General features: G+C 33.8%; 1 protein-coding gene across 1 annotated transcript; it reads right to left on the reverse strand.

The window, feature by feature from the left end:
* Positions 1–9938: 9938 nt before the first annotated feature.
* LOC18448443 (large ribosomal subunit protein P2w) lies at positions 9939–14149 on the reverse strand. The gene is made up of 3 exons (XM_006858504.4): positions 13944–14149; positions 10876–11117; positions 9939–10309 (listed from the first exon to the last, which is right to left on the reverse strand). The coding sequence occupies exons 1-3, from the start codon at positions 14029–14031 to the stop codon at positions 10283–10285; spliced, it is 357 nt and encodes a 118-aa protein (XP_006858566.1). The 5' UTR covers positions 14032–14149; the 3' UTR covers positions 9939–10282.
* Between the last annotated feature and the right edge of the window lie 2414 nt (positions 14150–16563).

Genomic DNA, 16563 nt, shown 5'->3' on the forward strand with positions numbered 1-16563 from the left:
TCTAGTTAGAACCTCATCTTAAGCACCCACTAAATGGAAAACCAAAAGGCAACAATTGAAATAGTCAAACACGAGGAATAAACCAAGGATCAATTCTATGACTTCAGCTCAAGTAGCATGAACTTATAACCACATTTATTCCCATAAATCCCAATATAAGGATAAGGATTGTTTATAGAATCCTTGGGTCAATTCAGGACTCGCCCAAGTCAGCCCGGATCAAGAGCCGGGCAATTCTAAGTTGAAAACCTCCGTAATCACTTGAGTCTCCCAATTTTTGATGTATTTAGCTTTTTCTAGATAAAAATTGCATGCTCGTGTCAATCTCACTGGAGTCGAACTGGGAGCACCCAGGCTGAGGCCACTGGCGAGTCTGAGTCCAGATCTTACTTTGTAAACTCTGGGTTAAGAGAAATGAGCTTTACCCAAAGTATTATTAGTAAATTTTGAATTATTGCTTTAGAACCATAATAATAAAAGCAATGGAAGTAGGAAATGAGGCATTGGACTGGATAAAGGAAATGACAAAAAGTGAAAGGAATGGGGCAGAAAGACACACAAAGCAAGAGCACAAAATTTCTTCCCTCCCTTGCTTTCAAACATTTGGGATCCCAATATGTTCTCTCTCACATTTGGCTTATAGGGCAAGGAAGTATCTGTGGAAGCTGCCTAAAGGGCTTGTCCTCACAATTAGTGGTAGTTAAAAGCACCTCAAAGTGATCACATAATCTTGTTCAAAAAATTATTTATAAAATATACACAAAAAATGAATGCATGAGTACACAAAAGGGCCCAAGTATGATGCTCTAGGAATATAGTTGGCCTATACTTTGGACAATGATGCCCTATTATATAGTAGGTGACCCATAAAGCTCTTCCACTCTGTATGTTATCATCACTAACATTCAACCCATGTAAAGCACAAGTGGGACACTGAGCAGCCCAAATCATCTTAGAGGGCCAAAAATTGTTGGCTTATTGGTTATTTTTTATGTAGTGAGATATCACTCAAGATTACAAAACAAAAGAGAATGAGGATTTTTGGGGCCTTTCTCTTGTTTCTTTTCCAAATGTAGGCCAGTCTCACTATATCTTGGATTATTGCCACAAGAACCTTATGGGGAGCCTAAGGGGCCTAAGGGAGAAACCTTAGAGCTTTAGGGCACACCAGTTGTCAATGATGCCTGCTGATGCTTTTGAGTGAAGGGTTTTCTTCTGGGCTATGTCCCACTCTTGAGCTTCAAATCTAGGGAAAATATTACGTAGGGTCACAGCTATATAAAGCAGCACTGTAATTTTTGAAAGATCAATACAGCTCCAATACTGCAGAATTTGTGGGTCAAATATCATCATCTCAGCCTCAACAATCTAGAATCTAGAAAAAAAAATTAGATCTCAAGGCTTAAAAGTAAGAGCTCATCGTGTAATGAGTTTTTTTTATCATTTGTTTCGAGTGGTCACAAAGCGCTTCAAATTCTATAATCAGGTGCAAAAACAGAACTTTAGGGTTTCTACCACCAACACTGCAATTTCGAGCTGGTTTTAGAGTCTATCATATATTGTAATGCTGCATTTCTATGAAAATTGCACCTAAAATCAATGGTTTAGTTTTCTTGATATCAGGGTCAATCTCTCGAAAACGAGGCGACAAATGAAGCCAATCGAAAGCTGGGCCCTCAACCTTCAGTGGGCTCCACCACTGCCATCATGGCAAGACACGTCATGAACCACACGTGTGAATTTACTGTGGAGTCAACAAGGCATGAAAGCACATTGTATTTATGTAAGTTTGTTTAATTATTGTTGGAGATTATGTATTGACCTTGTTCTAAGACTTCCCATGCCACTCATTTCAAGTGATAGTGGAGGTCATGTGAACCCTGTCCCCCACTTGCCATTTGCTTGATGGTCCCATTCTCAAGCATATGTTCACTTGTCCTCCCATGTTACTCTACATGGTATTCTTAAGAAATAAGAAAATTAATACTCTATTATTATGCTTAGTCATCATCAAATCTATTGTCATTATTATTATTACTGTTATTATTTCCATTGTTATTGATCATAATTATACTACTAATAAGTATTTCTGAATTATAATAGGGTCCCAGGTTTTGAGCGGCAGGGTTGTATGAATTGTTGTTTGAGCCCTGACATCTGCATCGCCCAATCATGCTTAAGTCCAGATTAGTCTCAATTGTTGAGATAAATGAGAGAGAAGGGGGGCATATACACCATCCAATAACGACACAGACAATACAAGCCCTTACACATGAAACATTACTCCTTATTTTAATGATTATTAGCAGCAACAATATTATCATTACTGTTGTCAGTAATTAGAGAAGAATAAGAATAGGTACAACTATTATTGCTATTATTGGTATTTATATGTTATTATTGTTGTTAATATTATCAAACTACAATGTAAATATTAAAGTCATTCCACAACTTTTGTGCACAGAGCATCTCCATCATCCACAGTCTTCTTTTGTTTATTAGCAAAGGACTTTTTATCTCCATTTATACTAATATATTCATAAGCTTTTGGAACAAATCTTTTGAATGATACCCGTGTTAGGGAGGTTGATGGTTGAAAGTTTATGATAAAGATAAATATACTACTGCTTTAGTCCTAATTGTCATTCTTTGTTCCTCAAATTGCCGTTTATTTCCGACCAGTGCTCGATAATACTTGAGTGGATACATTTTAGTCAGCATTGCCTACACTTGCTGTCTAATTTTTTTTCGAAGAAGTATTGGACACTTCAATACGTGTTAGACATCAACATCTATGTCGATATCTATACAACAGTAACTAACCGAATCCCGTTGTTAAAAGAGCAAAGTCGTCATCTGTCTGAAAAATGTCTATGGGTACCTGTAAAATTTATGAACAGATCGAGTTTTGTGCATGTAAGGAGGATCAAATTCTAGGGAATTGACGTATAGTCTCATTTTCATAAGCATGATCCCGCATCAAAGCATATTGTATATTAATTCCCTAAAGCCAAATAACTACTTAAGAAGGTTTTTTCTTATATGAAACTTTTGGATTTACCTGAGAGCTACCCTATGATTATTTAAAAAAAAAAAAAAAAAGAATTTTGAGTTCTTCAGCACATTCTTGCCCTACAAAAATTGGGATGTTATTTGTCTCATGCACATAAAATGGGTGATTTGAATAATAAAAAAAAAAAACAAAGTTTGTCACTAGATTAAAGAGATTGCCTCCGTAAAATTAGTGGTCCTAAAAATACTCCTAGCTGGAACAAATGGGGCAGTATGATCCCTCAGGGGCAGCCCATTTTTTCACTTTTCTTAAACCCCCCCTCTCTTTCTCTTTCTCTCTCAATTGTGCACTCCCACGGCTATGAGTGCAGTAGTGGAGAGAGACATGAGCTAAATCATGGCTCAACAAAATGGTCAGAAGCTACATTGTGAGTGGAACCCATGATGCAACTTGTATCACCAAGTCCACCCATACTCAAAACAAATGATGGTACCTACATAAATAAATAAATAATAGTAAAAATTACAAATGATGGTACTTTTCTAGCAGGTACCACCTGAGCTGTTCCTTCTAAAATTTGACTAAAAAAGAGTAAGAATACCAAAACATTCCATAAAAATAAAAAAAATAGAGCAAGAATACCACAGGTGAAATGCATCATGTATTTTTAGATTTGTCCCTGGATGCATAAAATATCCATCTTAAGGAGAGGCCACCCATTTGCATTCATCTTTAAGATTTTAGATTTTAAACCTAAAAAATTAGGGATTATACATTCCTTAAAAATTAGGTCCAAAATCCATCTCAAATATAGAATTTTAAGAGGGGACTCATTTCCACATATGAGTCCCAGGGATCATAAAAACCGTGTCCAAAACAGAATATTATGCATCAATGCCCACTCCTTTATTTAGGAATCGATGCATGTAATTTGTCTTTTAAGTGCTGGGTGGAGCTCTTTTTCCTTATTATAAATTTAGCAAACTAGTGCAGTTAGTATACGGATGAATCCGTAACTGTAGAGGTAAGGTGCGCCTTAAATTTTATCATGGTATATATTTTGACGTAAAATGTTCTTAGGATTATCTCAAAATCTATTTTATATCTAATTATAAAATTTTAAATTTCAAAAATGGTTAAAATCATGTAGATCTATAAACATGTGAAAATCTTGAAAATGGATGGTGTAGATAATATGTCGTAAAATGCACTATTTTTCAGACTTAAAATCTTTTATTTTTCATGGCCATACATATTGATGTTGAGATGATCAATCAAAGGGTTTTTCAACATTAAAATTACCTTTTCCGATAGATTTTTAAGGTGCATCCATAGTTCTACATTATAAGGTTGCATCCTTATATAGACTTTTTCCTATTAATAATATAATATTTTCTATTTCAACTATTCTAATTCATGATGATGTAATTCATGATGAGGTGTATTTTGATGGTCTTCTTAAAATTAAATGAATAAAATATTAAAGAAAAATTTATATAAGGTTGAATTCTTGTACTAAAGAAGTTAGGTCCACCTCAAAAAATCGATGGACAAAAGTGTCCTGAAGTTGGAAAACTTTCCCATTAATGATCTCAACCTTGAGCTGAATGAATATAAAGACAAAAAAAAGACAGCCAAATCTTAAAAATAGTTCATCTTGTAACAAGTTATCAGGATCGTTTATTTTCAAAGTTTTCAAATGGTAATAGATATGTTTGATCTGCACTCTTTTTAAAAATTTAAATTTCATAATTAGAGTTAAACATAAATTTCAATTTAGAGGTGCGCCTTACTTGTGTAGTATACGGTAGGCACCTTATACAAACCCCATTTAATGTTAAACAATTTATCTCTTAGGTGTATTTTAATAAATTTCTTTGGGCATAATAACCATGAACCTCATGCATGCCACAACTTTGTAGTTGGATACCACATTTTTATGTTCCAGTTATTGTTAACAATATGTGTAGTCACAATATAATGAGAACCAAAAACTCAGTGTCAATTAAACTTTGATCCAAAAAAGGAGTAAAAAATCTGCCAAAGGTTTGGATGAAAAAACATGGTTAGGTTTTGACTCAAAAAATGAAGTTAATAAAATGGGTGCATATATGTCTATTTGTGTGCATACGGGTAAGGGGGATCAGTTTATTATATTAACTTTCAAGAAAGTAGACAATTTATGTTCACAAAGTCATGTAAATCAACCGATAAACTATACTAATACTTGAAGATTTTACTTATAAAATTGATAACTAAAAGGTAGTATATTTATTTTTATTCGACAAATTGAGCTTTTTGAAGTATTTTCTTATAAAATCGATAACTAAAAGGTAGTATATATATTTTTATTCAACAAATTGAACTTTTTGAAGTATTTTCTAATGTCGTTTTGTAAAGTTCTGGCAAAAGAAAATGAAATATTGGTTTTTTTTTTAAAGAAATTCTATCGGGATTTTCAGGAAACGTAAAGCACGATAATTTTTTTTTGAAGCAAGCAAAAAAGGCTAGAATTATTTAATACTTTTGTAGATTGAAGATAAACCTCCATAAAACAAAGGCCTAATAAAATCTTGTAAAAAAAAGTCTTTTTTTTTTTTTTTTTTCCAAATATCCTGGAGTTTCTTCTCACAAACAAATGAAAGAAAATTTAAAAATCTGAAAAAAAAAAAAAAAAAAAAAACATTAATAAATAAATAAATAAAAATCTAAATAGTGAAATACATGTAGCAGGTTGAAGATAACAACTACTAGAGAGGAATCCCTAAAAAAATCTTGGTAACACCTGATTTTAAAAAACTTATGAACTTTACATGCTAGAGCTCTTCGGATTTTCTGGGAACTTGTGTTGCATATCCGTTAAAAGGCTCCAGTGTGGAGCCTCAAATTGTACTATCTAAACGCCTCAAATTGTACTATCTAAACACTTAACCCCCCTCCCCCAACCCCACCGATCTCAAAAAAATTGAAAAAAAAACAAGTTTGCCCTTCCCTTTTTAACCTACCAATTTTACACTCCGGCACGTATGGAATGTACTCCGGAGAATAGTTCGCTGTTAAATAGGCAGTCCGGCACCCGTAAAACGTGCTTCGACATCTTTAGAATTCACTCTGGCAATTGATGAACTCGCTCGGGCAAATAGTTAGCTGTAAAATAGGCACTCCAGCACTTGTAAAACGCACTCCGACACCATTAGAATGCACTACGGCATGTAGTGAACTTGCTCCGGCGGGTAGTTCACTGTAAAATAACAACTCCAGCATATGAAGAACATCGAACCGACAGTTTCCTCCCTGGAAATTTTTCAATCCGGCGATTCACCGCATCACCCCGCCGATATGCTTCTTGGAAACACCGGCACTCTGGCGAATACACTGAAGTAGTCCGGCATAGTTGAATATGGCTACGTCAAATAGTTCGGAGTTTTGAAGCTTCAATCCGACAATTACGTTCTTGGCGGGTCAGTCAGATCATGTCTTTGAGCGGTCTGGCGATTTGTTTAATGTGCAGACCGGTGATTTGTAATATAACTTTGGTAATGTTACTACTGGAGTGGGTTTAGTCCGGTGTTTTAGATATTCAATCCGGCATATTGTTGTCTCATAAGCACTCCGGTAGTTTAGAAACTCAATCCGGTGAAAGGTTTATTGGCGTTTGAAGGATTTAGTTGTATGTTCAAGGTACAGGAAGGGATATTTTTGTCAAACAAAATATACTTTTTTCAGTTGGGGGGTATTAGTTAAAAAAGATGGTTTTTACCAAAAAGAAGTGGGAAAAGATTTGGGGGGGGGGGGGGAAGGTATAATTTGGGATGTTTTTATTAATTTTTCCTTATTTTTATACAAATTTTAAGATTTTTGGATAGAAATCAAGACCGGGGTTTTTCGCCAAAGAAAACCAAAAAAAAAAGAATTTATGAACTTTATCCAACTTTTGCTATAGAAGTCATATTTTTTATATTTTTGGATTTTTTTTTTTTTTTTGTTTGATTTGGAACCTTGGTAGGAATGGAACTCTAAATCAGCACCCCGCCATTGTCAATACCAATATTAGTGGTAGAATGAAGAATGATTCCAAAAACATTTCTTGGAAATTTTCAAATTTTCTTCGCTTCAGTTTAGGAGCAGGAGATTGCGGACTTTGTAATTTGACCCATTAAAGCAAATTTTGGAGTTGGATTGGTTTCGCTTTGATTCCAAACAAATTGAACAAGCCCGGAACAACCCGGGTCCTGAGCTACTAAATTTGGACCAAGGGAGAGGGAGAGGCCAATCCTAAAATCCAAGTTCATTGTTCAAACCGGTCAGGACACGTGTCATGATCCTACCCAGACAGTTTTTGTTATGTTTTCCATGAATTTAAAGAACAAGAAAAACGTTTCTACATCCAACCCCATTCGTAGGGCTGGCCTAGGCTACCTAACACAAGTAGGGTCGGGCTTGTGCCAGGGCCCCTTTGGCAGGTTAAGGCCAGGCCGGTCTTTTAAGATAGTGGGCCTGGCTCAAACTTGGCTTGTCTGGCCCAAATCCAGCTCATTTGCCCCTTTAGGTTTAATAGTTGACACTAGTGACTTTGCGGCTTGGCCGAATCGAAACAAATATGATACAATCAGTTATACATATTTGTTTATGAAAACCAGTGATATTCAGAGCATGTCAACAAACAAAAGTCAGTCGTGTTATATGTTGACAATGCCAAATCGTATTTAATTTTCCGGACTCTTTTTGCATCACGTAGTAACTCAAAATCACCATTTCTCATTTCCAATGTCACTAATTTTGTACTTCAAGGTCCTTGAATTTCCACTCAGCTATGTATTTTGCAAGTGAAGGGATAATTTTTAGAATTAGCATTTTTTGATGTGAGTCTCAATCTTTACTACCTATTTCTTGGTATTTTTTTAAGGGAAAAATGTTAAAAGTGTTATTTCAAAAATCTTTCAAAACTTTGGTCCTTTGTATGTGAATTGATGTGATTATTGGTTATCCTGTTACACAATTTTAGCTGATGAACAATTTAATAACTATGCATTTACCCCAGAAAAATATTTAATAAATACGGACGTCTAGAGATGAAGAGTCAAAACTCATCAAATCTGAGATACATTATCCAATCACATTTTAAGATGGGGAAAGAATATTATCTCTCTATGTATATGATGTACTCGGGTAAGGCTAATCATGTGCTCTAGATCTTGATATTCCCCTCCATTTCAATATGCAAGTTTAGTATTCACTTTTTGTTTTATTGCATCCTTCACTTTTTGTTTTATTGCATCCTGCTTGGAAAACCTTTATGTACATTGATTTATCATATTATTTAGTAAAGGGTGCGGTTTCTATAAGGTTACATACTTAAACAATCCAACTAAGGCACACCTTCAAATTTTATCGTGAAAAAAATTCTTACGATTATCTGAAAATCTATTTTTATATCTAATTATAAAATCTTAAACTCTAAAAATAGTTAAAATCAAACAGATCTATAAAGATATGAAAATCTTGAAAATGGATAGTCTAGATAATGTGTTGCAAAATGCACTATTGTTAGGATTCAAAATCTTTTTTTTTTTTTCATATCCGTACATCTCGATGTCGAGATGATCAATTAGAAGGTCTTTCAGCATTAAAGCAACCTGATGGATTTTTTAGGTGCATCCTTGATTCTATATTTTAAGGTCGCAACAATATTTTAACTTTTTCCTTCAGTAAATTGTTTTGGCCATTGCCCTCTTCACTAACACCATTGTCCACAATACATGTGCTTTTTGGTCACCATCGACTCTCCAAACTTCATATGGGTCAGAAAATACTGCATGTAGTCCACTGTTTCAAATCATGATTCAGCTTTGTTAACGATGAATCTAGCTGGACCAACATAGTATAAGCATTCTTATAAGAGGAAAGCTCATTATTTCATAGCATGCAACCATGAAACTGGTTTGGAGATCATATTAAAGATGGAACACCATATGCATTGCATCTTATCAGTGTTCGAAAAAATCAAACCGGCCTCGACAACTGGCCAAAGGCCGGGTCCGAGTAACTGGTAAATCGAATACAAAACAACTCTAAAAAAATATAAAAATTATATTTAAAACATGATTAATCAAAGAACATCCAAATGAAATTCAAAAGTAGTAAGAACAGTAAATTTTAAAAAACACTATCATTTACACCATGTTTGGGCAAATTTGGGTATAATACCTTTCAATGAGGACAATTTCAAGGCCACCCAAATTTGCCCTTGAGCGCCCCTTCAGCAAGCCTAACAAGGAATGGCCGAGGATGATGAACCACTAACGTAGAGGCTTCGCGTATTACTTTTTCCCAGTTGTGTAGAAAGTGACCTGAGTCGATTACTCCAAGTAACTCGGCCGTTTAGTGCTAAGTACTAGAGCAGCCACAAAAAAATAATAATAATAATAATAAAAACAAAAAGAGTTAAGTTCAAAAAGATATTTTCAAACTTTGCAAAACATACCAATCCATCCAATTTAACATCCTAGTTTCAATTGTGACCTTATATAAATCGCCTCACAGTACACAATCCTTTGCACAAATAGATAATTCTAACACTTAGATTTAAAATCAGAAGGATGAGCGTGTTATCAAAGTTCAAGAAGAAAAAAATCTCAAGCCTGTGTGACATAATTTAAGCTAATTTGTTAGGATTAATTGTAACCTCCTTATTCCAAAGATAAAGGGTCTCATAGCATACAATTGAAAGCCTCCAAATGCACTCGGAGACAATCAGCTTGGGGGCTCCAAAAAAATGTTTCAAAACCCTAAACCGACATATCCACCCAGACGATATCCCCCAAAAAAAACTCCAAATTCCCAAATTCACCCAGCATTAATTAAAATAGAGCTAAACACCCGGTAACATGAAGAACTTTTCTTTTACACTGCAGAGAGATCGAGATTTTTAGCCACCATTGAACCTCTTGTATTACCATGCAAACAAATAGTCACATCATCATCTCATGCTCATCCCTAACCTCAGCTTATCAATGCATAGAAAATCATCAACATTTTAATGCATTGTATAATGGACTAATATAAAAATAATGAACTCAAGAAAAATCCTGTCTTCATGTAGCAGTGACCTACATGTCTAAAAGTTCACCAAAAATCTTAATCCCTTGATTATGGAACAACATTCAAGTTTTTTCAGGTTTCTCACTTCTCAGCAACTACAAAAATTCAGTAATGCAAAATAAAGAAAATCTAAGGACTTCTAACAGGTCCTGCACAGCCTCCACTCCCTCAATCAAACAAGCTGAAACCCATGTCCTGCACATTTTTCCACAACACAGAAAAGAACATCAGTGATGACACAATCACAAGTAAAAATAAAAATTACTTTTACCCAGCAAACACAATTTATGAATTTTTTGCACATTTCTTTCTCTCTTTTTGTTTTGGGCCAGTGGGAAAGACCATTTCTCACACACAACAAATGTTGATAAATTTGTAAAAATATACAAGGGACTGTCCACAAAGAGTTGATTTATTTGGAAGTCCTAGATTTTTTTTTTTTTGGAACTTTGTGTCTATTCAATGACACTCTTACAACCACCCATTTTGTAATTCAAGGGACAAGAGTGGTTGAGACCTCGTCGTATAAAAGCTAAATGGTCTAGTTGTATAGATTTCAAATATACAATAGAATATCAGTTTGAAGAGAACCTAAAACTCATAAAACATTTCTTCATTGCTCTATCATAACCATGTCAACTTTTGAAATAGAGAAAAATACCTATTTCTTTTCCTTCTTAATAATCAGAAAAGACCTATTCCTCACACTCAACAAAGGTAGTTTCTGTGATAATATAGAATACGAGTTTGAGGAAACTTACATCATCTGATTCTTCCTTCTCCTCAACCTTCTCCTCTTTCTTCGCCTCAGGAGCTGCTGGCGCAGCAGCGCCACCCCCGCTGGCAGGTGCAGCAGCTGCAACCGCCACACCACCACCACCACCACCACCAGATGGCACTGATGCCAACTTCTCCCTTCCAGAAGCAATCAATTCAGTGATGTCCTTTCCCTTAACCTCCGATAAAAGGTACTCTATCCTTTCTTCATCAGCATCAGCTCCAACTACAATTTCAGAAAGCAATAAAAACATGACACAGCAAAAGTTTGATAAGATTCATTGGCCCAACACTAACGTACCATTTCTTGAAAAACGAATAACATAAATAGCTGGAGGTCAATAAGAATCATTGTTCAAAGTCTAAATCACAATTTTAAATCCTGAAAAGAACATAGCAAAGATGCTCTTACAATTCCTTGAATGAAAAAGACAGTAAAATATCAAGAAGAATCATTCATTAGAATCTAAAACCATTATGTACCCAACATACATTGGAAGATCAAATATATTCTCCATAAAAAAAGCCAGATGATTCATAATAATGGAAAAAAAAATACGCAATCATATTCTGGATGATTTATGTCAAAGGAATACAAATGTGCAATACTAATTTGGATTTTGCAACTTATCTGAATGCTGAGTGGAATTATATAGTAAAACTTTGATAAAATATAGCTAAGATAACCATATCTTTCAAGGGCAGTGGATTAAGAGGCAAAGGAAAAGACACGCCCCCATCTCCTCAATATATGAATTCCTTCATGCTATTTTTTTCATGTTTTTTAACTCATAGATATTGTTCAAAGATTAGTATCTTAACACCTTCTGGCTTCCTTCTGTTATATTTTTTTGCTTTTCTCCATGTTTGTATTTGATGGGAATCTGTGAAATTTATTGTTCTGGTTCTTCATCAGTATATAAATTTTATGGAGAGAAATATTGGTGTGATACCCCCACAATCATCAATGTGCAACTGCCTGTGATTCATACGTGAAGAGTAATGTGAAAAGGTCATATCTAATGAGATTAAGATGGAATTTTTATCTTCTCTGGAAGTAGATATGTAAAACTTGGTGCTTTTATACAACCTGATTAAGAATCTAAGAGTAACATAAATGACACCTAAGCACAACAAGGCAGAGTAAATAAAAATTGAAGATAAGATAAAAAGGCAATGCTTGATGCAATAAATATTTAAGGAAAAATAAAGAGTAAAATACTGAGAAGCCTATTTATATGAAGGTGACCAGACAGTAAAGAGCTACTCGTAGCATGCACTAGATTTATCATATCTTTCTCCAAGGCCATTGAGCCCACGCAAGACCTTGGTAGGTTATTCACGAAGGTTGCGGTTTCTTCTTTTGTCGGTTTTACCTAGTCTCAACTTATAATTCACCTATAGACTCTGTAATCATAAAACTTTGGAACTCATTTGCTGTGTTTAGATTATATCTTCAGTTTCTGGGCCTTGTATTGTCCCCAGACAACTGGACTCTTATCAGATGAACTTCTATATCCTTGTCACAATCTGTCACTTGTTTGATGAATATCACTGTAAGGACCGTCTTCAGGATTTGACATCCCTCATGATTATATTAAGATCTCATTACTACCTTTCAGTCAGGAACAGATATTAATTCTAGACCTTTAAAGCCCAAAAACACTATATATATAAATAAAAGAAAATAGACAAACTTTTATGCTACAAAGTACAGACATCAAAGGCTGTTGTCCTAGTTATTGAGTGACTCCACATGCAAGCTTATTAGCTTGGGAGAGAAAACTAAAGCTCTTTTTGTCTAGACCTAGTAAACAACCACCCTATTACTCTGTGATGCTCCTCCATGCCTATTCACATTTGTCAATAAACTATGCAGATATTGTTATTTCAACCAAAGGAACCAGAGTTTTATCAATAATCATGAGTGTTGAAGAAAGGTCGCACTGAGTTACCCTTTCATATCTCAGAATAAGTAAAGATTCTGACAGAGTTCACAAGCATGTATTTCGTTGTGTGGGTCAGAGCAAACAACTGGGTTTGGATCTTATAGTTTATTTCTGGGCAATGCATAGAAACTGTCCTTCCTAAGAAAAATATGGAATATAATTGGTTATGAATGTGGTGCTTACGAAAACAACAGTCAACTTTTGGAAGCCTTGGGAGATAAATGGGGTTTGATGTCCCCCTAAGTGTACAAATTAGTACATGAACAAGCGAGGGGATTTTTACTTTCCTTTTCAAATTCATGGTTCAGAGATATAGAATGAACAGGCCACCGAGCGACCCAAAACTAATCCCCAAATGCATCCAAAAAAAACAACTACATAAACAACGAAAAAACAAACCCATATAATGAATCAGTGAATATGAAAGGCCAAAGAAAACAAGGAGTGACGTGATTTATAGGATCGTCACAAATGGAGATAGTAACCTAGATTTCCCAGTAGAAACAGTAAATGTTTAACTTCTAAAAAAGAGTGAACCTGAAAGAAAAGAACCTATATTTCATTAAAAAAATACCACAGCAATAAACAGTGCAAAGCTCATCACGTAATTCAGAAGCCAAAAAAAAGGCATAGAGACTAAATTGCAGATAGAATTCGTGCATCAAATTTTTGATAAGAAAAACAACAAAAAAAAGTCGCGTATTTTCCCTTGCACAATCACAAATCCTAACTCTCCAGGATGTAAAATATATACATAGTGAATAACCAAGATTTGCATATAGAAGCAGTAATCAGAAAGACACAGAGTGGTCATTAGAAGTCGCAACTTCCTCCAAACAAGCATATAATAGAAAATAGACTGGATCTACATTTACAGATCCAAATATTCAACTACAAGCGAGAAAATAAAAACACACACATCAGAACTCCCTTACACAATCATAGAATCAAAGGTTTATAAAGAGAGATGCAGATAGAGAGATAGAATAACCTAGATTTGCAGAGAGAAATAATAAATAAAAAAAGGATTAAAATGTAAAAAAAAAACAGCTAAACGTAGCAAAAATCAGAGAATCAAAAGTTCCATAGATTTAGTTTGACACCTGATCCAAGAATTTTTTTGATATCATCAACAGAGGGCTGTGCATTTCCGCCCAACACAGCGAGCAAATAAGAAGCGACGTACTTCATTTTTGAGTGTTCAATGTATGAATAGAGGCTAATTTGAACAGAGGCAGAAATTAGGGTTGCAAGCGTCTCTCTGTTTAAAAGGAGCTTAGGGTTAGGGTTTTTGTACTCTACGAAAGAGAAGGCCTCTATCTTCGTTTATAGCTTTATATGGTTTACAACGGGGCTTAGGGTTAGGGTTTTTTTGGACTCCACAGAGGGAAAGCTCTAACCCCACCAACTATATGTGGCGCATCATCTAACCGGTCAGATTTGACTAGATGGATGAGATAGCGTGAGTCACGATGTCACAAGCCAGATTTTAACCGTTAGATCTTGATGGTTCGTTTTAGTTTTTATTTTTATTTTACAAATCTTTTTGAATTAAAATTTAGGGTATACACACATCATAAATGAATAAATAAATAAATAAATAAATATATATATATATATATATATATATATATATATATATATATATATATATATTGTTACAAAAATTACCATAATACGTTTGGTAGGATTATTTTGGTCCAAAAAAAAAAAAATTATATAAGTTTGAGCAACCTTAAAATGTAGAATTACGCACCTCAAAAATCCATCAGAGAATGTTGTTTAAATATTGGAAAACCCCCTACTTTATATCTCGACATTGAGATGTATGAATTAAAAAAAAAAAAAAAAGATTTTGAGACCTAAAAATAGTGCATTTTCTTTCCACACTTTATTTAGACCGTCTATTTTCAAGATTTTCATGTGTTTATAGATCTAATTTTAACCATTTTTAGATTAGATATGAAAATAGATTTTTAGATAAAGAAAAAATTTATATAAAACCTTAAAATGTAGAATTACAGATGCACCTCAAAAATCTATTGAAAAATATTGTTTTAATTTTGAAAGACCCTCTAATTGATCATTTCGACATCGAGATTAATGAATATGAAAAAAAAAGATTTTAAGTTCCAAAAATAGTGCGTCTTGTAACACATTATCTAGACCGTCCATTTTCAATATTTTTATATGTTTTTAGATCTACTTGATTTTAATCATTTTTGGAGTTCAAAATTTTATAAATAGATTTCAGATAATCTTAACATTTTTTTAAACCAAAATTATATGTTATGATAAATTTTGGAGGTGCGCCTTAATTGGATTGTTCAAGGTTGCAACCATATAGAAACCACACCTTTTAGATAATCCTAAGACCTTTTACTGCAAAATTATACATTATGATAAATTTTAGAGGTGCGCATTAATTGGATTATTTAAGGTTGCAACTCTATAAAAACCACACCCTTTATTTCATAAAAAATATATTTTATTTTTATTTTTCTAGGTTTGTTTTAATTTTACGATAGGACACCCAAATTTTAATATAAAAATATTTTATAAAAATAAAAATAAAAAATAAAACAAAGTTTAGCTTGACATTGTGGCATGAAGAATCATAATCGTCGATTTCAAATCGAACAACTAAGAAGGGAGATCACATATAACACACATAAAGCTTCCCCTCTACAAAACCCCAATGAATAAATTACTCCGAATTCTTAACCCAATTGCAATACTACCGTGATCAGGAGATGTGTACTATGATCCTTACGGAGAGTATGCTCACTAGCGCTATCAACGCCCAATCATTTTATAGACGGAGAAGGAAAGAATGGGTTCGGCTACTTTGGTCCCATTTGACTCCACCGCTTCCTGTCCATCAAAGACTTCTGGATATAAGACATTGGAACAAATGAGGGGTGCGGTTTGTATGGAGCTGAGACTCTAAACAATCAAATTAGAACCCACCTTAAGATAGTATCAAAAAATATAGTTTTAATACTATAAAGTTTTGTGATAGACTTAAATTATATTTTCATCTTTAGTTATAAATTTAAAGCATAAAAAATAGTGTAAATCAAGCAGATCTATAAAAACTTGAAAATATTGAAAATTGACGGTCAAAAAATGTGTAGCAAGATGCACTATTTCTAAAACTTAAAATCCAATTTTTTTCTCATGTCCATGCATCTTGATGTCGAGATGATCAATTTGATGATATTTGGGCATCAAAACAACCTCTTCTAGTGAAACTTTTGATGTAAGTTCTAATTTGATTGTTTAGAGCCTAAGCTCTATAAAGTTCTCCCAACAATTAAAGCCTTTTTCTATTTGTTCTTTTTTTCTTTTTTCTATTTTACCTTTTTTTGTATCGTAAATATTTTCGGTATCTAATTTATCAATGTAATTTTGATTTTAGGTGTGGTTTGTATAACCTTAAACAATCCAATCAAAGAGCACCTCCAAACTTTATCATAAGATGTAATTTTGGTGTAAATAATTCTTAGAATTGTCTCAAAATCTATTTCCAACTCTAATTATTAAAATTTAAATTTCAAAAATAGTTTAAATCAAGTAGATCTATATGCATATGAAAATCTTAAAAATTGACGATTTAGATAATGTGTTGCAAGTGCACTATTTTTTGGACTCGAAATCTTTTTTTTTTTTTTCATATTCATATATCTTGATGTCAAGATGATCAATTATAAGGTTTTTCAA

The sequence above is a fragment of the Amborella trichopoda genome, chromosome 11 (genome assembly GCF_054954075.1).
Source record: "Amborella trichopoda isolate Santa Cruz 75 chromosome 11, AtrichopodaSantaCruz75HAP2 v2.0, whole genome shotgun sequence".
In the NCBI taxonomy this organism is placed as follows: Eukaryota; Viridiplantae; Streptophyta; class Magnoliopsida; order Amborellales; family Amborellaceae; genus Amborella; species Amborella trichopoda.